This window comes from Chaetodon auriga, chromosome 13 (assembly GCF_051107435.1).
Source record: "Chaetodon auriga isolate fChaAug3 chromosome 13, fChaAug3.hap1, whole genome shotgun sequence".
In the NCBI taxonomy this organism is placed as follows: domain Eukaryota; kingdom Metazoa; phylum Chordata; class Actinopteri; order Chaetodontiformes; family Chaetodontidae; genus Chaetodon; species Chaetodon auriga.
Genome location: NC_135086.1, coordinates 10,292,467 through 10,314,807, shown reverse-complemented (window position 1 = coordinate 10,314,807; position 22,341 = coordinate 10,292,467). Strand labels below are relative to the sequence as shown.

General features: G+C 42.1%; 1 protein-coding gene across 2 annotated transcripts in view; it reads left to right on the top strand.

Annotated features, from left to right (window-relative positions):
• The window catches only part of erbb4b (erb-b2 receptor tyrosine kinase 4b), a 297,664-nt gene that overhangs the window by 226,546 nt on the left and 48,777 nt on the right, over positions 1–22,341 (top strand). For both annotated transcript variants that reach the window (XM_076746331.1, XM_076746332.1), the window contains exons 14-19: positions 1,584–1,677; positions 6,824–6,978; positions 10,875–10,919; positions 14,346–14,478; positions 17,634–17,756; positions 19,598–19,696. In XM_076746331.1, the coding sequence (XP_076602446.1) occupies positions 1,584–1,677; positions 6,824–6,978; positions 10,875–10,919; positions 14,346–14,478; positions 17,634–17,756; positions 19,598–19,696 (649 nt within the window). The remainder of the gene's footprint in view (positions 1–1,583; positions 1,678–6,823; positions 6,979–10,874; positions 10,920–14,345; positions 14,479–17,633; positions 17,757–19,597; positions 19,697–22,341) is intronic.

Here is a 22,341-nt window from a genome sequence, read left to right as displayed (position 1 = left end):
ATAAAGATTAACCCTCATACAGTTGTCATGAATGGGGAAATTAGTTATAGAGACCAAAACTGTTTAATCCTCTAAGCTGTAAAAATGTTTATTTCTGCTTTAAAGTTGGATATTTTAATATGGGGGTCTATGGGAATTGACTCTCTTTTGGAGCCAGCCCCAAGTGGCCATTTGAGGAATTACAATTTTTAGCACTTCTGAGTTGCCTTATTGTTCGACATGCAGTTTTATTTGTTCATTTGAACATACAGGTTCAGGTTTGGCAGCAGGGATTATGTGTGAAACCGTTTGTTAATTTTGCATCAAATCTGTATGGAGGTTGTTATTGACTGCACGTGTGTTGCTGTATTTTTGTCCCATATCAGAGAAAAGACAGAGAAGCAGAAGACAGCAGAACATCACAAGTCTGAAGCATCAGTGATATCTTCCAGCTACACTGCAGCCTTTATTATTTCAACCAGCACACACCCAGACAAAGCCTTACCTCCCCTGCCTCCTGGAAGGTTTTATGAAGGCCAGATGAAGCATAATTAATACTAATTTCATTTTGATCCCACTGGGCCAACGACATTTTTTTTTCTATTGCTGAGATTGAACATTCTGTTTTCCCTCACTGACCAAAAGAGAAGTACCCAAAAGTCATTCTCCTTGTCTTGTAGTGACAAAGGCAAAGCGCCAACTCAGCCGCACTGTGGTCAAATTTAATGACTTTTCGAGGCCACTCTGGTGTTCTACTATTATAAGGGGATTGCAGAAATTGAATAACAAGGCACTTAATTTAATTGATTTTTTGAAAACCCTCACAGGTACTGTACCTTTCAACTGCATTCACCTCCTGCGTGATGCCATCAGTATTATTATGCTTGTTGTCGTAACAGGAGTGTGTGCATGTGTGTGTGTGTGTGTGTGTGTGTGTGTGTGTGTGTGTTTGAGACTGCCTATTGATGCTTTGGCAGCAGCATCTGGCCATGATTTCAAAAGTCAGCATTTTAAGAAACAATGCTCATAACAGCAGATTGAATCAGACAAATCCACTATTACTAATTCTTGTATCTGTCTCAATCCCTCCATCTGTCTTCTTGGCTCTGACAATGACATCCTGAACTCCAAATTGATCCAGACGTTATTGATTGATAGGGATCATTGTGCAAACTTGTGTTCGGCAATAAGAAGGCTCTTAAAGAGATTGTTCTGGAAAATAAAACATGACATTGAGATTCGTGTTTAGCAGCAATTAATAGTAGTTTGAGACACTCTTTTCTTTTACCAGCCACCTTTATTTCACGAATGCCTTGTTTAGCTAAACTGTGTTTATTATCTGATACACGTGATGTGCTCGTGGTCAGCAGTATAGAGCTGATTGAAGATCTGTTGCTAAGCTTTTTTACTCCCATACTATCCACAGTACAAGCTAACCGAAGAGGCACATCACACCATGAATGGAAATTACAGTCTAAATGAGAGCACTGAACATCTATTCTATTGTTCTTTTTCACAAATATCATCCCGCCTCCTGTCTCTCACCCCCTGTATCACCTTCTCTTCCCTAATCCCTCCCTCCACCTTTCCTCCCTCCCTCTCAGGGATATTCGAGAGTATGCCAACGGGTCGGTGTGTGTGGAGTGTGACGGCCAGTGTGAGCGAGCTGACGATGACTCTTTGACCTGCCACGGCCCGGTAAGCTTGCTCCCACGGACGAGAAGGCAGACTGAAGCATTCATGTCGCTCACGCACGTCGTCTTAATGAAGACGGAGAAGCAGCGGTTTGTTTACGTTTGCTTTCATCGAGTCATTAAAGAAGAATAGCATTCAACATAAAAAGGAAACATCGTGGCTTTATTCCATCATTGAAAGGTGCCATAGTGTGACTTTGTAAATAAATATAAGGTTAATGTCATTTAAAAAATCATAATGATGATATTGTTTTAAAGGAGAGGTTTTTCAGGTCAACCAGGTGCCCATGTGAGCACAGAAACAGGCTTTGCTTGCTGTCATCTTTCCTCCATTAAAAGATCTCTCCCTAATGCTTAAGTGATGGGGAACACAATCTGCAGTCCTTTTTTTTGTGCAATTTGCATTAAAGAGTTTATTTGAAAATGATACTACAAAGCTTCAGCCATCCAGCTAAGACAAATCTTCCAAAGTTGCAGCCTTTTAAGTACAAAATTCCCTCTTTTTGTTACCGCAGCTCAAGGGAAGCACAAAGAGGGAATTCTATACTAAAAAGACTTTTTAAAAGAAGATATCTACTGTCTGTGTAACTCAGTTGTCCCCTTCCATTTAAATTGAGCATTAGGAAGGGATCTCTCGCTGTGGCTTTGGAAGATATTAACATGATTTGTCTGACTTGGATAATTGAAGCCTCATTTCAGTTTCAGCTAAATTTTTACACATGAAAAGAGGACTGCACATTTTGTCCCTCCATCGCTGACACATCAGGAAGGATTACAGGAGGCAAAGCCGGCTTCAGTGCTCCTATGGGCACCTGACAGGGACAAAAAGATCAGATCAATAAACATACGCCTCAATACAGTTCTACTTAAAGGTTACACATAACCCATGAAAATACTACAACCAACAATGAACTGAACCAACAAAAAGCAGAAAGGTGTTCAAGGCCAGAGCATTGCTTCACTCACCACAAACCGAATGACTTGGAGCTGCAGACATTCCCTGTGGTCATCTTAGACTATGATTAATTATTGTATTAGCAGTCAAAGCGTGGCTCTCAGCTGTTCTATTGATTATGTCTCGTGTTCCGCCTCAAACTAATTGTTTCAGCTGAGATCAGCATTATTTGCATTTGTATTCAGTGCAAATAAGGGCACGCGAGTATATGGTTTTGTTTTTATCTCACGTGAACCGTCAACAATGCGTTCATGGACACCCTTTCTTTTTAATTGAAATGTGTGTTGTTTTTCCGAAAGGCATTCGTACTCATGACAAACCTTTGTGCTGCACAGGCTCTTAGAGAAGCACAGCAGCTTTTTGAAAGATTGTTTGGTCGCAGCTGTACATTAGAAAAATGCCAGAGTGAAAAAAGAAAATCCCTGACCTTCATTTCCGTCTGCCTCTCCTGCGCTCTACACCCACAGCCACATGAGGCCCCTGACCCTGCGCTTTCTCTTAAAATCTTATCTCGCTGTTTGATAGAAGGGGATGATTTGCGACAGATGCAAGCCAGAGGCGCCGTGTGCTGTCTTTTGTGTCCCATCACACCCTGTCAGATAGTTTGCCCAGTGCAGTTTAGAAGGGTGGGACTTGAAAGTTAGCGCATCTCTGCTTGTTGACTTGAGTGTGTTTGTTGTTGTTGGAGGAGGTTCGTTGGTCTGATTATCTTGGCAGTCCACTTGATTCCTCACAGCCCTGCACTTGGCTTTCTTGGACAAGTGATGGGAAGATTGCTGCTATGAAGAGAATAAATCAACACAGATACCTGTAGCAGAGGAAAAAAAAGGAACAAAAAAAACATAGGACACGCACTTTTTGTGGCCCATATAGACGATTCTTCATTAGCTCAAAGTCTCAAGGGCTAATTTGTGAAAGTTAAATTCTTTATATATGACTTTAAACATGACTCTTCAGCAAAAGTGTCAATTTGTCCCTATTTTGGCACCCTGTAATCTCCATATATAAGCGCTGCACATTCTCGCGCAGTAATCAAGCCTGTGAGTGCCTCCGTGCATGTGTGTGTGATTTGCCAAGCTGTTTATAATGGAAATGTTCCAGGGTAACCTGTTGGACCTCATGTAGATGTCACATGCTCAGCACAGGCACACAAATGGATTACAGCAATCATGTTATGGCCACAGATCCCATAGCAATTACATTATAGCTTACACACAATGATTTGATAGGCCTAATGCCCTCTGCGGAGGGAGATTGGAAATATGACTATAGCCGTGAGTACCGGCTGTATTATGGACAGAATAGGCGATAATCGTAGATCTGGAGTAGTTGCTGTTGTTGATCATCGATACAAACATACTTGACTTGCTCATTTTATCTCCGGCAAGCCCATCTATTACTGGCCTTAACTGAAAGATTAGAGCAAGCGTACATTTCACAACAGGCACTAAAAGCTTCAGTTCAGCTCAACTCAACTCCTACTGAATGCTTTCGTTTTCTGCAGAAGACAAGACTTGTGAAATTTGTAGCAGGCTGTGACAGACTCTGAATCCCATCTCTGGAGTTCTGATGGCAGGTCACACGTGTCTGTATGTCCTGTATTAACATGCTTTACTTCACACACTTTGTCTTATAAATTACAGTTTTTTTTGTCAATTTTCAAAGCATGTTTGACAAGGATAGCTCCTTCCTTCTCCTTCCATCTTGTCTTTGTTCCCCTTTTCTTTCATCTCAAATAATTTTTCTTTTAAGTTTGAATCAAGTTGCCAAGCTGCTCCATTGTGACTGTAATAAAAACAACCCACTCGTTTCATGAATGGGATTGATACTCTGCATGCTGCTTCCTGTGTTCCGCAAAGGTTGCAAACACATTGTGGCAGGTACACACACTCACATGCAGTCGCACACTCTGAGGCACAAACTGCTCACTTTGGTAGTACAACATGTGATATCTAAATAAAATGCATTTGAATCTGCTCGAGTAGCTGTTGTATATATTCTTCGTGACCACTGAATTGCTATTTCTCATATTCGTAGGCGTTACCACATCCATCTCTTTCCCATTTGTTCCGCTGTTTCTTTTCTGCCTCCTTTCCCCTCCATGCCTTTTATCCCTCCACCTCATCATTAATGCTTAAACTTATTTTGTGGTGTGATGGTTTTCTAAGACTTCGAGTGTGGGAGTATCTTTAAGGACCCCAGCAGATATATATACCAGAGCATGATGATTCGGTCTGTGCATTATATATGATAAAATAAATTGTAAATCCTTGCTGATGTACCTGAGCATGCCTTGAAAGGCTTTTTGTGTGGCTGCCTGTTCAAAGTCTTAACTATAAGCTCTGGCACTGTAAAGATTAATTGCCGATCCTCCTGAGATACTCGTGTGGTTTGTGCATAAGTAAGACAGATAGAAGGAACAGAAATATTCATTTACACACACAGATATCAAAAATTACACACAAACGTCAGCATTAAGCACACGAGCAGCCCAATTTAAATTTACAGCAGGGTACTTTGGTTGCGACACTGTGCATTCCTGTCGTTTTTAGCGTATCCCGCTACCCCTGCAGGACCAAACACTGTTTGTTTGCTGTGTCACATAATTTAGTTTACTGATGTGGTGGGATTATTGGATACACACATACACACACCAATAACCACGGGTGGGAAGACACTCAAAGTGCCAGGCTCAACGCTGAAGCCAGTGAGAGCAGCGAAACTTTCATTTTGCACAATTATACCGGGGTGAATGTATGTGTACGCACACACGCAAGCTATGGAGAACACACACAGGGACATTAGTGTGCACACACACTGATAGACACAGACTGCATACAAGACAACATACAGACACAACTTAAGCTTAAGTACGAACACTCACACACACATACACTCCTCCACTTGCCAGAGGACAGTTCTCTGCCTTCGCTATTATCTTTTTACCTTGATAGCCTCTTGTTTACACAACAGTGTGTGAGTTTGTGTTTCTTTCTTACCTGTATTAATCACTTACAAAGGATGTATGTGTTAATTATAGTGCGTGTGTAATTTGGACATCTGTTTGTATATGTGGCTCAATCATGTTTGTTTCCTTTCACAGTGCCTGCATGCGTGTGTGTGTGTAATTATGTGTGTGTTGTTTGTCAATGAGATGTTCTTTGGGCCTGTTGATGATACGAGGCCTGTCTGGGAGAGCTCTTCGCCTCTCTTCCTCTCCTCCCCTACCTCCTCCCTCGCCTATATTAGCTCCATAAATCCTGTTCTAGGCGGATTGTTATGGTCATTGTGTGTGCTGTGAGCGATGGTTATTATCTGCCTGCTCCGCTCGCACTGCTTTATGCGTCTCGTCTGCTCTCTCCCTCCCGTCCCTCTTTCTCTCTCTTGTTCGCACCGTGTCTCGCTCGCTCTCGCTCTCGCTCTCGCTGCCTCTGCCCTTTGCTGTGTTACTCTGCATCCATGTCCACTCTCCGTCTCCTTCACTTTCCCTTATTACTGTACAATACTTCCTTCTCCTCTCTGTCTCTGCGTTTGCTCGGTTCACCCTCTGTCTTTTGCTCCCTGTTATCTCACTTACGCTCTCAAGCTTTCAGTGCTACACCGAAGCAAGCACAACAATTTAATCCATAAAGCTGCTAAGAAACCTCCACTTGGCAAGTTATTGATGCAGAAATATACCCATCAATCAGTCTACATTAAAAAGCGAGGCTAGAGCAGATATCTCATCCTCTCAATTTTTGACGCCACAGATTTGTCCTTTATGCCCGACTTCATCATGTAAAGTACGACTGCAGTATGTCCTCTCTACACACACAGGAAGTTAGGAATCAAAACTTGAGAGTACAAACTGTCACATAAATGTTTGCGAGAGAAAGCTGGACTCACCGGCGATGAAAAAGACATTTTCTCTCCAAATCACCAGCCGTGAAGACATCTGCAGGAAGAGTTATCATAACTGCAAAGCCGCCTTGCGAAAAGCTTTTTTTCTAGCTTGATGTGACTCATGCTACTAATCGCCATCTTCATAATAATAATAATAATAATCATCATCAGTCAAGTGCCTTGCTAAAACCTTGCTGATGGTTATATGCAAGCCCACCATATTCATTTTCTTCACAACTACTCTGTGCGTTCAAAATGAAAAGAAACACACATCTGAAGAAAACAATGCTTTGTTTTTTCTCACTTCTCTCAGGGCCCCGAGCATTGTGTGAAATGCCTCCATTTCAAGGATGGTCCTAATTGTGTGGAAAAGTGTCCCGATGGTCTGCAAGGCGCCAACAGCTTCATCTTCAAGTACGCAGAGGCCAACAATGAATGCCATCCCTGCCATGCCAACTGCACCCAGGGGTAAGTAGAGTCAGGACAAGGACAGATCAGAGGTGTGGAGTGAGATGAAGGAAGACATCTCTGTTATTCCTTCAGAAATCAGAAGTCAGTGCCTCCAATCTGTAAAAGATGAATGAGGCCAAACTCTAGTTTTATTTCTAAGGTTCCCACCTCACTTTACAGTAAACGTAGCTGGGTATCACAGAACTTAATACAGGAATATTTCCATTAACATTAACATTCCCTTACCTTAACCCCAGTCCTGACCATACCGTAAACCTATCCTCACCCAAGATCCTGAACCAAACCATAAGGCTTTGCTCAGGCTTTTAAATCAATTGCAATGGCATTACCACAATTAGTGATAAAGTGAATTAAATATGCCCAGGGCTTTTATGAAGGATTTAACTTTGGTGAACTCTGACATGTAAATCTGCACCACTGAGAAATTGCAAACCGAAAAAGGGAGCTTGAAAGTGCAAAATGTATAAGGAGCAAGATTAGCTGTATTGCACCGTACATACATTTATAAAGCCTTCTTCTGCTAGAGTTCAAGCTGTTCCAAAAAAGAAGTTTGCAGACTGTCATGAGGCAGAACTTGATGGTACAAATGGTCTGGGTGAATACTCAATTCTGATTGGATGTACTGGCTCCATAGTATCAGCCTGTATCTAAAACCGTAACATCAGGGACATGGTCAAATCCTCCATTTACAATCTATTGCAACATGTTAACAAGCTAACACCTAATTACAACCATGACTAACTTTCACACGCTGAGTGCAGTCAGACCTTCAGTGCCTCTAGATGCCACATGGTGACTGAAACACACAAGCTCCAAAAAGTACATTTGCTATTGAACTCGCCTTCAGGCTGCAGCCAACAGTACACATGGTCCATCATCTGTTCATGGAAATCTTGATATTGATTTGGGGACAGTTACATGGCTGGGTAGCTAGCTAGTCCTGTTGTTAAACATACTGTCAAATGTGTTATTGACTGAATCTTGTAGCATCACGTTAGCTTTCTGGCTCTTAGCGAAGCCAAAGGCTTATATGAGCTGAGCAGCCTAGAAATATCTCCCATTGCCAAGCCATATCTAAGGCTTGTCCTATTTACTGGAGTAGCAAAAAATGTTTAGATAACATATGAACTTTATGGAACAATAATGACTGAATCAGAATCAGAATACTTTAGTGATCCCCAAAAGGAAATTGGGTCAGTTGCAGCTGCTCCCATTGTAGAACAAGTCAATAGAAACAGGAAATAAGAAATATCTTAGGGAATATGTAAAAATATGTAAAATATATATGTGTGTATATGTAATATGTACACTATACTGCAATATAAATCAACCATAAATAATAGCCAAATATGTAAATGTGTGTTATGCTACAATAGATAGCAACCATCTACATAGAAATGTCTGTTGTGCAACACTCTACAGTAAGTAACAAGAATACTAGAATGCTAAAATACTGCTATTAACAATACTAACAATGGTAATAATATAGTAATAATAGTATATAGTAATGAATAGTAATATATAGTAAGTTGAAGAATATATATAGTTGAAGAATCATGTAGTGAGATTGTCTCAAGTATTAGTCAAACCCTCGGGCCTTGCCAGGGAAACTGACTATGGTATAACCAGGATAATGCCCTTTGAGGTGTCCATTATCAGGAATTACTGGATGATGGGAAGCCCAGAACTGTCTAACACACAGCCGCATTATCCCTTATTTAACTTGGTGCACTTGCTTCATTGGTTATTATGAGTAGCTTGTCATGCCATGTGACTGGTGCGCACCCCAGCCAGACGGTCACCAACTGGCCCTTCAAGTAGTCACCACATAAACAAGCTGTGCCACTCCCTGGAGTCTCCTCAGTCTCTCATTTTAAATGCATTTGGCTTTCATATGAATAGTGGCTGAAAAGCACAAAGTCACAAATATCCCCTTTACTATCCCTGTCCTGCAAACATTAAATTGTCATCCAACATCTTGCAAGAAAACAGAGATAAATAGAGAGGCAACACAGGAAATGAGAGAGAAGAGAGGTAGAGTGAAAGTGAGAGGAGTCAGTAAAATACCTTGCCACTCTCCATTGCTCACTAGCCACTGATCGCTCAATGTAATATTCAACAAGGGTTGGAAAGACATCATTTTGTATTTAACTCCACAGGGAGTTTATGTCACTTCCTTGTGTGTTATTTCTCCTCTCCTGAGTGACAGCCTCCAGCTCGCTCGAGCATAACAATGTAGTCGTAAATGGAAAACACCAGGCTGACACTTTGTCACAGGTATAGCTTCATAAGCAGATCCACCTCTCAAAAAAAAAAAAAAACAAGCTGAGGGAGGGAGAGGGAGGGGAGATAGACGTTGAGGCAAAGAGACAGAGACAGGGATGAAACCACTATCCTTTACTTCTAAACATTCAAATTTTGGAGGTAGCATTAAGTCTGTCAGACGTGGCGTGTGATGCCACCAGTGCACAGTGCGCATGGGGGATTTGAAACGTCGACACGGGGGGACTGGTGAAATTTCAAGCAGAGATCTTTGCTTTTCATCACAAGACAATGTAGCTTTGTAATCTGCCCCCCATGTGGACACACTGAAGCTGAACAAGCGCTAACAAGGCTTTATTTCAGAACTCATTCACATTTCACGTTTGCCCACAGGCATCAGGAAAGTCTGTGGGATTGTGGATGCTGTTTTTTTTTTTTTGGTGCTATACCTGCCTATTACTTTAAAACAGCGGCCTAGCCTTTACTTTTCCTGTGAGGCTTAAAGCCAGAGTTAAACATAGAAAATCACATTGGATTTTATGTGTTGCTGTCTTCGTGTATGTTTGATGCTCAGCAGATAAAACAAGGCAGAATTTGAATTTAACTGAGAAGCGAAAGACAGAACGAGGTGAAGGAAGGGAGACAGACATGAAGACAACGGTGAAATCTCGCCTCTTTGCACTATTTCAAAGTCTATTTGTCCTATTTAAATGAGCCATAGTGCATGGTCAAAAGTGCACGGGGGGCATGTCAAACTCCAGTTTTACTAATTAATCTGGGTGCAAAATGAGGTGCAAAGGGGTTGTGTTTAGTGTCTAAATTAATCATAGGTATGTTTTGGCCAAAGCATGAATTAAACCAATCAGTGTCATCTACTGTTCCCTTTAAAAGCAAAGTGCACCTGCACCTGACACACTGCTATTTAAATGCGGATTTGAGAAGCTGGACAAGCGAATGAATCTGCTCGAGCGTGAAAATACAGCATCCAAAATATGTTTAGAAACTTGAAAATCTCAAATTTATAGTATTTTTGAACAAATGCTATTTCCTGGTACATCATAAAAGGTAATTAAATGTGGATTTTCTTATGTATTAATATATGATGTGTGTGTGAAGGCTCCCAAACATGTGTGCTGTCATATACTGTTCCCACCTGAACGATGTAATTGTAGTCAGCATGAGTGACCTCTGCAGTCTTGCATTACATGGGTTGCATCATCACAATAGTCGAAAACACTGCTGATGGAGAGTTTTTTGGCAAAATTGTACTTTTTTTTAACAACATAGAGCACTGTTTTTAGTGTCCTTCATTCGATATGAAAGGCGGGGATGTGTAGAATGTAGTAATTTGTATGAGCGCAGAGAAGAACCACCTATTTATGTAACGGACGCCCACACGCTGATTCAAAGCTCGTCTAAACGGGATGACAAAAGCAGAAGGTTTTGTGTATAAAAACCCCACACGGGTCATCTGAATGCCAGGACCACAGGATAAACACAGGACCTTGGCATAAAATGTTTTTTACATTAGTGGCTGTATTTCTTTTCTCACTACAGGGTCTCAGATGGGTTGTAAACTCTAAATGTTGTTCATTTAACTTTTTTCGCTTGTCCTGTATTTGTTTACTCAGGTGCATTGGACCAAGACTGCAAGACTGCATTGGCTGGATGGACAGGTACAAAATTCTTTCTCTGGATTGCCTCTATACTCCAGCATACAAACACAGCACACAGCAGCACACACCATGTACACACACACACACACACACACACACACACACACACACACACACACACACACACACACAGTCTAAGCAAACTCTCTGATTAATGGCTAGCTCTAAGGCCCAAAATCCCTGTGAGTGTCCTTAATGCCTCTCTGTGCATGCATGCTTGTGTGTGTGTGTTTGTGTATATGTATGTGTGCAAGCAATTTGCCTGGATCTTGATAAATTGATAGCGCTTTAGCTTTCATTCTGAGACTGGGGGGGTCGGGACAAAATGCCGCTAACAGTTTACAGCAAATGGATTTCATAGGAGAAACAGTTTGGCATCAAGTGGCAGCGAGAGTTGTCGGGTGCTGGATGGCGGATGATCTAAAAAAAAAAAAGAAAAAGCAAGGCTGATAGGCGGGAGGGAGCAGCCAGCGCTACAGAACTCACTGGTGGATCTGGAGGTCTGCAACACAACGATGCAGCCCGGCAAGAGCCACGCGGGACAGGACAGGACAGGACAGGACAGGACAGGACAGGACAGGACAGGACAGGACAGGACAGGACAGGACAGTGCAATGCTAAAAGACGACGTTTGACTTGAAACTCAGACCATCAGACCATCCAGCAGCATAGGAGGAGGCTGCCATGGTGGTTGTGCAGAAGAGACATGCAGGTATATACACAAACAGAGAAACTGAGGAGTTACTAATCAAAATTCAGTGTCCTGAAGCTTTTACCGAGGCCAGTGGATCCACAGCTCGAAATCTACCTAAAACCTCTCCTCATGAAACAGTCTTTGAGCCACTGCCAACAGGACGAATGGGAACTGCAGCCGAAGGGAGAATGTGGCTGCCGGCTGACCCGCTGAACAGATCAGCTCTTATCAGATCTCCGATACAGTAGCCGTGGCTGGGATACAGCAGTAGGCGCCCGGCTAACCCCCGGGCTTAGCTGCCCGCTCTGAAGTGTCACACATCTTGTAAATCTGTTACCTTGTGGAGGTATTGACTTTTGAGCACGACTCAAAGTGGCTTATCAGAAATACACGATTACGCTAAGCCTTCAAAGGCCGTCGTTCCACCTGGCATTAACATACATCTTGTGTAGGGATTGTGTGCATATCTGATTAAGCCGGATTAATCACTTCCCGTCACTTATGTAATATTTAGTCTGATGAAAATGACAAGTAATACCTCATCAAACATGCTCCCACTCGGCAGTATCTTTCCCACTTCATTCACAGCGATCAGAGCTGCCTGTTGTCTTGTGTCTCTGTGTTCCCCGATTGGCTCCTTTTGCATTGATTGTTAGATTCTGGGGTTTGTAATGGTGGAGAATCATTGCATTTAATGTGGTCAAATGTATCACGGATTATGTAGAAAGGTGGCTTGCAGGGTGATCTTTAGAACTTGGGTACATTTTTCGTTTCATGTGATCACTCAGGGCTCCTGTTAATGTCCATCGGATGCATGAAGCCTGCAGACTGAATGAGACATCTGCAGTGGGTTTTGATGCTACAGTGACATCTGGTCATGCACCACATTGTTGGTGGCCTGTCTTGTTGATTTATATGCGGCTATTTGTAGCTTTACTGATGAGCACTGGCTGTCAGGGGTCCTTTCACCACAGTTATTGCTTAAGAGTGCAGACAAATGAGCTTCAAGCATGTCTGTGTTCTGAAAAGTAATGGTACTTGGATTACATCCTGATTTCATAAACTGCAGCAGGAACACTAAACGATGATCTCGTGAATATTAGATATTAATATTACACATATTAATGAGATCTTTACTCTTACCAACCTCTGGTAAGGCTAAAAACATTGATACGCTGAACTCTAATGTTCTGGATTTTTAATGCCAATAACAAATTTTGAGAATTTAATTGAGCTAATAATTTTCACCAAAAAAATAACATGAGCAATAAACTCATTCGCTGTCTTGCCAAAAGCTGGATGAGAAGATTGAAATCACTCTTCTTACTCATCAGTTGGTTAGATGTTGTTAAAATCGGAAGACATTTAGCCAGACTGGAAACTGGCGGGAACCTGGCCTGGCTCTGTCTGAAGTTAAATTAATTGTTTTGCAGCATCTCTATAGCTCACCAATTACCACTTTTTATCTCCTTTGTTCAATTCATACAAAAAACAAAGTGTAAATTATTATTATTTGTGGTTTTGCGGGGGTTACGTCATGTCATGACCAGGTGCAGTGACTTCCTGGTGTCGATTATTGTCACCATGAACTGGTTTATTTTACATTTCTGTGTGTATACACACTAAAAAAAGATATAACTTGTCAATTTGTCAGCTTTAAAGGGGCTGTTCTGCTGCTAAGCTCATATTTAATATACAAATGTATTGATCCTCTCATATAAATCTCCACCAGAAAGTGTAGAAGCGTATTTCGAACTATTCCTTCAAAGAGTTGCGGCAATGATATTTATTCTGAACATTTTAGAGTTGAAAAATGAAGTAATTATCAGTATTGACATATCAGAAGTAAGCAGATATTGGCCAGTATATCCGCCCGGCAGATTTGTTGGTCGGGCTCTAGTTCTCACCAGCTCTTTACCATTACACGGTGCCCAAAACAGTGTTTTTCTGCCTGTGTAAGCCAAAGAGAGCAATGTGGGGAGATACTTCACTCCCCATGAAGCCGGCTGACTGTGATAACATTTTATGGGGTGCATCCTTGCAGACTGTGATATACAGTCTTGTATAACAGCCTTTTTCCTCTGATTTAGGACACAGTCTCAGTATGCACTGACCAAATTAAGCTCTTTCATTAAGGCAAAAAAAAAAAAAGAAGAAGTGGGGGCTGGTATACTGGAAACTCTTCTTCCTCATTTCTGCTGCAACTCTGTAGACAGTTTGGGGAGCATATCAGGAAAATTATTGAGAGGCTTGATTTCAAATGACAGCCTTGGTGTGGTGTAGAGAATTCACTTTGATGGTTATTTCCATGTTTTTGATCTCGGCCTCGATTTTAATGAGACGGCATGGACGGATATTTGTTACCAGATGAATCTGAGTGGAAACCTGAAGGTGAAGAGGTTTTTTTAAGGATCACCCACATAAGTATCGACTTAAGAGACATGTGGTTTATGTGTTTGTTATTTGTTAGCTTCTTTTGTGTGTGTGTGTGTGTGTGTGTGTGTGTGTGTGTGTGTGTGTGTGTGCGTGTGTGCGTGCGCACATGGTGTCCTCATGTCCTCATCCTCTCCACTCCTACTCAACCTATTCACATGTCCGCCCCACCCACCCTTCTGTCACCATCTCTGTCCTCCCGGTAATAATGTTTCATGCTCTCTCAATGCCGCCATCCTCTTGTGTCTTAATCATCTACTTATTTTCCTTCTTCTCCCCCTCCGCTGTCTCCGTTTCAGAACCCCTCTGATCGCAGCGGGGGTGATCGGCGGCCTCTTCATGGTGGTGATCATGGTGCTGAGCGTTGCAGTGTCTGTACGGCGGAAGAACATTAAGAAGAAGAGAGCCCTTCGTCGCTTCCTGGAGACAGAGGTGAGCAGGGCAGCAGATGAAAAACACAAGAAGGGAGAAATTGATGCCTGCAGCACTGGAAGACAGCGTGGTCAGAAGACCGTGCATGACTGAGAGTCAAAGGACATTTGGGACATTTGCATGGCACTTTCCCTCAGTTTTAGTCCAAATTTAACCAAATGCAGCTACGTCCCGAGAAATCTATATGCAACCCAGACGCCGTAAACCTTTAATATTCTAACATATTGGCCAAACAATTTTGCCATAGCTTCGAATCAAACGCATTTAAAACACTGAAGAAATTAAAAGAAAATCGGCGTAGAGTTGGAAGAGCGGCAGAACTATCTTTAACAGATTCTGCGTAAAATTGACAGTTTTTAGGACGAATATTACATTAATCTTAAAAGAAAACAAGATCAAAACATGGGAAACGCCTGAGGACGTTTGTCTGAGCTTGTGTGATTACGGTGTTGTGTGCAGATGTGTGTGTGCTTGCAATCTGAATGCGTTTGTAGTGCAGCACTGTGTGTGTGCGCTATTATGTATGTATGTGTATGTGTGTACTTGAAATTGCTACACAATGAGAAGCAGGTTTTAACCAAGAGACTGAAGACATTTTTTGGAAAATGAGGACATTTTGGCCACAATTTGAAAGGGTAGCTTGAGTGCGTGCGTGCGTGCGTGCGTGCGTGCGTGCGTGCGTGCGTGCGTGCGTGCGTGCGTGAGAAGAGAAAAGAGAAAGGCAGACTGAAAGAGAGAGAAAAGAGATGTCACGTCTCCAGATGGTGACTGCGGAGGTGGAGAAAGCGTCAGAAACTGGGAGGCACAGGTGTTGACTTTGCCATAGTGTACTGGAGAGGACACTTCTGTCAGGAAGAGCTAACGGCCCATGCCATTAGAAGAGGAGAAAGCACTTTTCCTTTGTGTTAAAACAAGAAGAGTACGTCATCCAGTGCACTTGTGTGTCCATATTTAAAATCAGGTCTTGTTTCGCTGCTTTCTCTCTCTTCAGAGCACACAAGTATCAGCAAAGTTGCTTTGCTGAAACCTTTTATAATGACAGAATAGGCGTATTGGTATAGCTATAGTATGATATGCCTGACACTTGTCACTGTCTCTTGATTACTTAGAAATGCCTCTTCTTCTTGGTTTCATACACAAATTCAAACACCATCACGGCTACACAAATGTTCAGTTCTTTCAGGGCCGTCTTGTATCACATCATATAGTTTATGAAGAATATTTCACAAAACAGCCCTCATGAGGAAGAGGCCTGTTGTCATTTTTAATGCGAAGTCAGAATGTGCGGCAAACAATTAAATGTGATCTTCACTGCCCTAACTGGTGCATTTTCATTCAAAGGGAAGAATTAGATAAATATATAGAAGAAATTACTTTTTCACAAAGCAGCTAGACGGAAACTAACAGCCCTTCTCTTTCTGCAGTGGTGTCTCCCTTGTGAATACGTGCAGTAATGCTGTAGTTAATGTGAAGAGTTTAACTTTTTAGCCGCTTTTTCACCAATTCTGTGGCGTCTAAACTATTTTAACTTTTCAAAATACGTTCCGATTGATTTTTCCTTAACGAATGCATTGCAGTTTCCTCATCATTCTGTTTTCAGCTGGCGTGAGAAGTGCCTCAGCTGTGGTATGATTAAGTCATAATAGCAAGCAAACATGTTTGTGTGGCTACACCCTTTTTGGTTGGGTTTCAGCACTGGCTTGTAGAGTGAGGCGGTGGACAGCTCCCATGTGCTGTACAATGTGCTGCTGCACGGCCTCAGCATCTTCAGCACCACTCGTGCTGGACAGCTCCCTGCGCGGTGGAGCAGCGTCCAGCAGTGTGGATGCGTGTGTGTGTGTGTGTGTGTGTGTATGGGTGGTTCCTTTTTAAAGACATCTGTATTGCCTCGTGTGTGTTTGTCTGCTTGGTTGTTTGTGTCTGTGGCCCCCGCCCGACTTGTTTCCACCCTGCAGAAGCTGATTTGTTATTCCATTTAAATGAAGAATGGCTATTTTTTAATCAAATGGTAACCATGAGCCAGAGGGACAGAAGCTGCCGACCACAGCCAGGCTGATTTACGCTCTCCCTCACTCCGTTTCCTCCTCTGCTTCTCTTCCTCCTCCCTTCTAATCTTCCACTCTTTTCCTAATTCTCCTTATATTGCCCCCTGCGTGATGCCTTTGCATCCTCAAACTAATTCAGCTGCTCGCTTCTCCATCGCTGTCTCGTTGTTGTTGTTGTTTCTGCCACAGCTCCTCTCCCACTCCACGTCTTCCTCCATCCCTCCCCTCATATAATGTTTCTCCCTCTCTTGCTATTAAATCTGTTCGTTCCTCCACTTGTGCAGTAATGAGACAACAAAAGTGTCAACTCCTTTTCAGGCTCTACAATTATCCACCTCCCCCATCTCCTTCTTTCGCTCTTCCTCCACCCATCTCCATCTCCCTTTTCTGCCCACATATTACATTTCTCACTTCTTAAATTGAAATGGTAATGGCACACCAAGGTTTGGATTTTTGGAAAAATGTCATTGTAACCCAACAGTCACCTGACGTACTGGGCAGTCACTAAACTTGTGCAAAACGCGTGATAAGATTAGCAATAATTACAACTTTAATTAGACACAGTAAATATTGTGCTCGAATTTCACAATTTCAGGGAGTGATTCCTATTTTAAGGAAAGCTCATTTTAAGTAACTCCATGGCAATTGTTGATCAATTATGATAAAAGCTGAGTTTCACAGCATGACTTCCTGGAAAATAGGTCACAGTTTTTTTTAAAACAGCCTTTTTTTATTGTTGAGTGAAGGAACAGTCTTGTAAGTACTGAACATTAGCAGTAGTCTATATAAAATGTACTTTCTCACTGAGCTGAGGTTTGTTAGGCGGCACCATCTCCTGGATAAGGGCTTATTATTGTACCTGGACATATTTACACACTTGTTGTCCCCATGATTCTCCTAAAGCTGAACTGCAAATAAGTGCTGACAATATGAGTGATATCAGACATTCGACGATATTTTGACGTGTTGGGGAAAAGGGTTGTGCTGACTGTTTGCAGGAGAGGAACTGTGCAAAAAAGAATCAATCGCATTGGAGGGGGCTTGTGTGAAAGGGCTTGTGCTACGGTACCCACTGATTGAACGATTCTTTGTCACTGGATGTGTTTTCAGCTGGTGGAACCTTTAACACCCAGTGGAACGGCACCCAACCAGGCCCAGCTTCGCATCCTGAAAGAGACAGAACTCAAAAGGGTCAAGATCCTCGGCTCCGGGGCCTTCGGGACTGTTTACAAGGTAAAACACGCCCCTATATAAAGTCATAGTAACTGTTTGCACTGTTTGTTTCAGCTTGTGCTCGGCCAAATGAATTAATATGCTCCTAAATTTGAGATCATGATGTCAGATCTTGGAGAAAAGAGGAAGACAAGAGAGACAGATTGCAGGACCATTAATGACAGGAAATGAGATGGAAGGCTGGAGGCGGGGATGAAAAGAATAAGTAATAGCAGACGCTGAGACCACTGGGAGAGGTAGAGGAAGACAGCTGGAATTAGACAGAACTGATTCTCTCTCACCGAAATCATCATTTCTCATTTCATACATCCATCCATTCACGTTATGGCACATTTCTGGGTCAGAGGTATGGTAGCAGGAACCCAGATGTCCCTTTTTCAAAGGACACATTTCCCTGGGGAGCGTCCAGGTACCTCTAGGTTTGTAAGAACATACAATCCATTCAGAGTCTCAAGGGTGAGCCCTCGGACCCCGACAGTTTCCCTTGGTGGCCAGGAGACATCAGAGAAGTACCGGAATCTCCTCCAGTGGATCCTCTTGGGGTTGAGGAACAGTTGATCGCTGCTGAGATCAGTCAGTCAGCAGAATAACTTCAGCAGCTTGAATGCATGATCTTATTACATCAGGCACAACTCAGAGGTCATGGCTAATTGCAACGCACCTCTATTTTCAATACTTATTTATTTTCAATAAATGCTTCAATATATTTCTCTCATTCCATGAGCTGACACCTAAAGTAAACCTCAGAGATTTGCCTGGTCTGTTAAATGAAAGTGAAGCAGTACGATGTCCCGTGGTCTCACGATTATGCAGAGTTGGTGGTGCATCATTAACATAGCAAAGCACCAACAAATGTGGGAAACGTGTAGCTGATGTCCACAAACAACAGAAATTGCAAATAGCATTGTGTGATGAATAATATGTATTGCCACAAAATGGGTTTTGGTGAGAAACACAGTCTGAGATAAACTGTGATTGATTACTTCACAGGGTATCTTAAACCAGTAAAAAGTCCATTTTTACTATCATTTGTGCACCTGGAGAATTTGCTCACTCCTCATCTGGCTGGGTTAAAGAGTTGAAGGGATAGGAGGAATGATGCTTGGACTGGGAAGTGTTGACCTGCATGTCTCTTCGAGCTCCAACACAATCTGGATCACGTTGGACGGGCCTATGCACCATTTATTAATCTGAAAATATTTGCCATTCACAGGCTTGATTACAAGGGAAAACTGTGTTTCCGGACATTTAGAAATGGTCCATGAAACACAGCAGCCTCCTTCTGGGGCGATCAGTAATGAGTGATTTTGGAAATGGTAGAACCCAGTGGTGCAGTGCATCATTCGCTATACTGTAACAGTCAGCCACAGAAATATTGCTGAAATACTGAGGGGTTTACAAAAAAATGATAAAATATATGTACAATATCACAAATCCTGAATGCTGTTCCTTTGAGAAAAGACTAACAAAGGTGCGACACGTTTGGACAAAGGTTGCTTTCTGTCCTCTTTGAAATGCTTTGACCACTTTGGCAGCTGCTAAATGACTTTAATCCCACCTGAAATTAGATACTTCAAAATGATTAAATAGTTTTGCCCAAGTCTTATTGAAGGACAAAATAACCTTTAATCACACAGCATGCAGAACACTCTCATACTGCATGTGAGAATATGGAAGACGGTCATTAAGTGAGCTGACAAAGTAGAATTCAGGGTGGAAAATCTTCAGTTTATTAATGAACATTTCCTCCTGTTCAAATCTTTAACATCTTTATTTTATAAGAAAGCGTTTTTCCATTCAGTCTTTTAACTCATCATCTGTTTGTGTGTTTATTTATTCAGGGTATTTGGGTCCCAGAGGGTGAAACAGTGAAGATTCCTGTAGCCATTAAAATCCTAAGTGAGGCCACAGGACCCAAGGCTAATGTGGAGTTCATGGACGTGAGTATCCTGAAACCTGGCAAATAGAACAGAAAAAAACAATCAATTCCGGGATTTAATTGTTTTTCCTGTTGCTAGTTTCCCGTCAGCTAAGACCTGACAGACCTTCCCCACAGATCTGAGCTCAAGTTTTCCAGAAATAAGCCACACAGTTAAGTGTTGGGACTTGACTCTTAAAAGCAGTCACCAGACGATAGAAACCATTTCTCACTCATTTTTAAAAGAAAGGACAACTGACACATCTGCTCCGCTGGTGAAATGAAGCTATTGAAAACTAAGTTTAGACCCTACAGACACCAGAACAGAAACCATCAGGGGCCCCCAGGACCCCCATGTACACCCCATACACACACACACACCATGCCACAGGCTCCCAGCAGCACAGTGCACGAGGCCCCATTTATAAAACATTCACAGCTCGGCTCATTTCAAAAGGAAAAGTGAGGGGAAAAAAAATCAAAATTATTACCCTATGATGATGCAATGCAGATGAAATAACCCCATCAACACATGTACACACACGCAGCAGACACAAGCGCGCGTGCACACACATCGAAAGCGACCCGATTGCACTCATGTTTTTGCACTTAGTTTGACAGTCTAAGAGGAAGAGTTTTGGAGTGTTAGCATTTCTATTTTTATCAGGACATCCTTGATGAATATCCTACATGTGTTTAATTTAATGCTCCGTGAGCTTTGATTTCCAGATTGAGAGCCAGATTTCAGAAATGAATGGACAACGTATCGGAGAGAAAGAGCGAAAGGGATAAATTCATAAACAGCGCGTTATCATGTACGAGCAAACGTTCATATAAAAAACAAGCATTTACATACTTTATATCGCCTGATGCATGCATGTCTTCCTGTGTGTGCGCACAAAGCCAGCTCGCCACCCCAGGCCTCCATTCAACACTCACTCATATGGTTTGTGTGACAGAATGCGCATGCATAGCGAGGAGTGTTTATTTACAGTACATGGCATGCTGAACATCCTTACAGCTCCAGTCAGGAAAGGAAAAACGGATCAATACATATTTCGGACTAAAAGCGTTTATTCAGCCAGTGAGGGAGAGGAGTAGACATCTGCATGGGAATTTTTTTTTTTTTTTCTTTTTTCAATTACAGAAGCTGTGATAGTGTTTACAAATAAGATTGAATTCCTGATGGAAATTTCTAGTGTAACTGAGAGTGTGATTGGGTGAGCAAGAAAGCAGAGAGATGAAGTAAAACTAAAACTTCTAATAAAAGTGGCAGCGTTACACACAAAATGCAGAGCAAATTTCTTGATGCTTGGTTTACTCATTTTATGTTTTTCCCAGTAAAATAATTGGAGTTCCACCTTATTTTCCACATTCGCCCACTTCCACGGTGTTTCCACAGCTATTGACTGCAGAGCAGCCGGGGGCTCGGCCTCTGCTCCAGGGAGCATCAGCGGTAGTTACACAGAGAACGAGGAGTGCCATTCATTCACTTTAACCATCCATATTTTCCCAGCCGGACTGGGAATTCTGACCGGTGACCTTCTAGCTGCAGGCCACACTCAGCTGCCACTGACTGTTTGAAGAATGTCACCGAGGATTGATTGTCCTTTAGTCTGTGTGTGCATGTGTGTGTGAGTGTGTAGAGTTTCCCACCCCACACCTGTGGGGCACTCAGGCTTCTCCTTTAAACAACAATCAAATGGACCAAAATGTTTGGCCCAGCAACAAAATGCCAATACCGCCTCCCTGCTGCCAGCGCCCGCCTAACAAGGGCACAGGGTGTCAATACTGAGCAAGATCATCATGCATCTACATGTATGCGTGTGTGTGTTTGTGTGGCTGTGATCATAATAGTGGCTACAGGCAGGCAGGGCGTGCTACAGTCTGTTATTCCTTTTGAAAGCCAAAGTCCTGCTCAAGGCTTGTTTTCACAGGAGCAGGATAAACCCTCGTGTCCTGTCCTTGGAAGTTGCATTCAGCAATGCCGTGTTCCCCTGTGCATGAAGAAGACTGTGCTCTGTTCTTTTCATTAATGTTTTTCTCAGTAATTGCATGAGTATAAAACAGACTATAGCATTCCAAAAAATCCACTTTAGCATGACATACATGTATCAGAAGGCAGGCATACTATAAACTATGACAATAAACATTATTTATAAAGTTCTCCAACCACAAGAATTGCAGGAAACAGTTATGTCGATATCACAACAGCGTCCTCTGAGGGGAAAAAAATCAACCTTGAGTAATAATAATAAACTTTATTTATATACCATTTTCTTAACAAGGTTGCAGCGTGCTTCACAGGAAGTTTAAAAAAAACAAAAAAAAACAAAACATAGAACCAACCCAGAAACAGAACAGCAGATGAAGAAGAACCAAATAAAAACAACACAGGGATCATAAAACACAGAGAGATAAAATACAGTTTAAACAATGTTAAATGTCACGAGCAGGATGATAAAACCCAATAAGTTATGTTTAAGAATTCATAAACGGCCTCCTATACAGTAAAAGAAAGGATTTAAAGGTTGCTACTGATGTAGTCTGTCTGAGTGTTGCACAGTCTGGGGGCTCTGACAGTGAAGGTCCGTACCTGCATGACAGCACTTTTCAGTTTTTTTTTGTTTTAATTGAACTCTGGTTTTAATGGTTTTAACAAGAGTT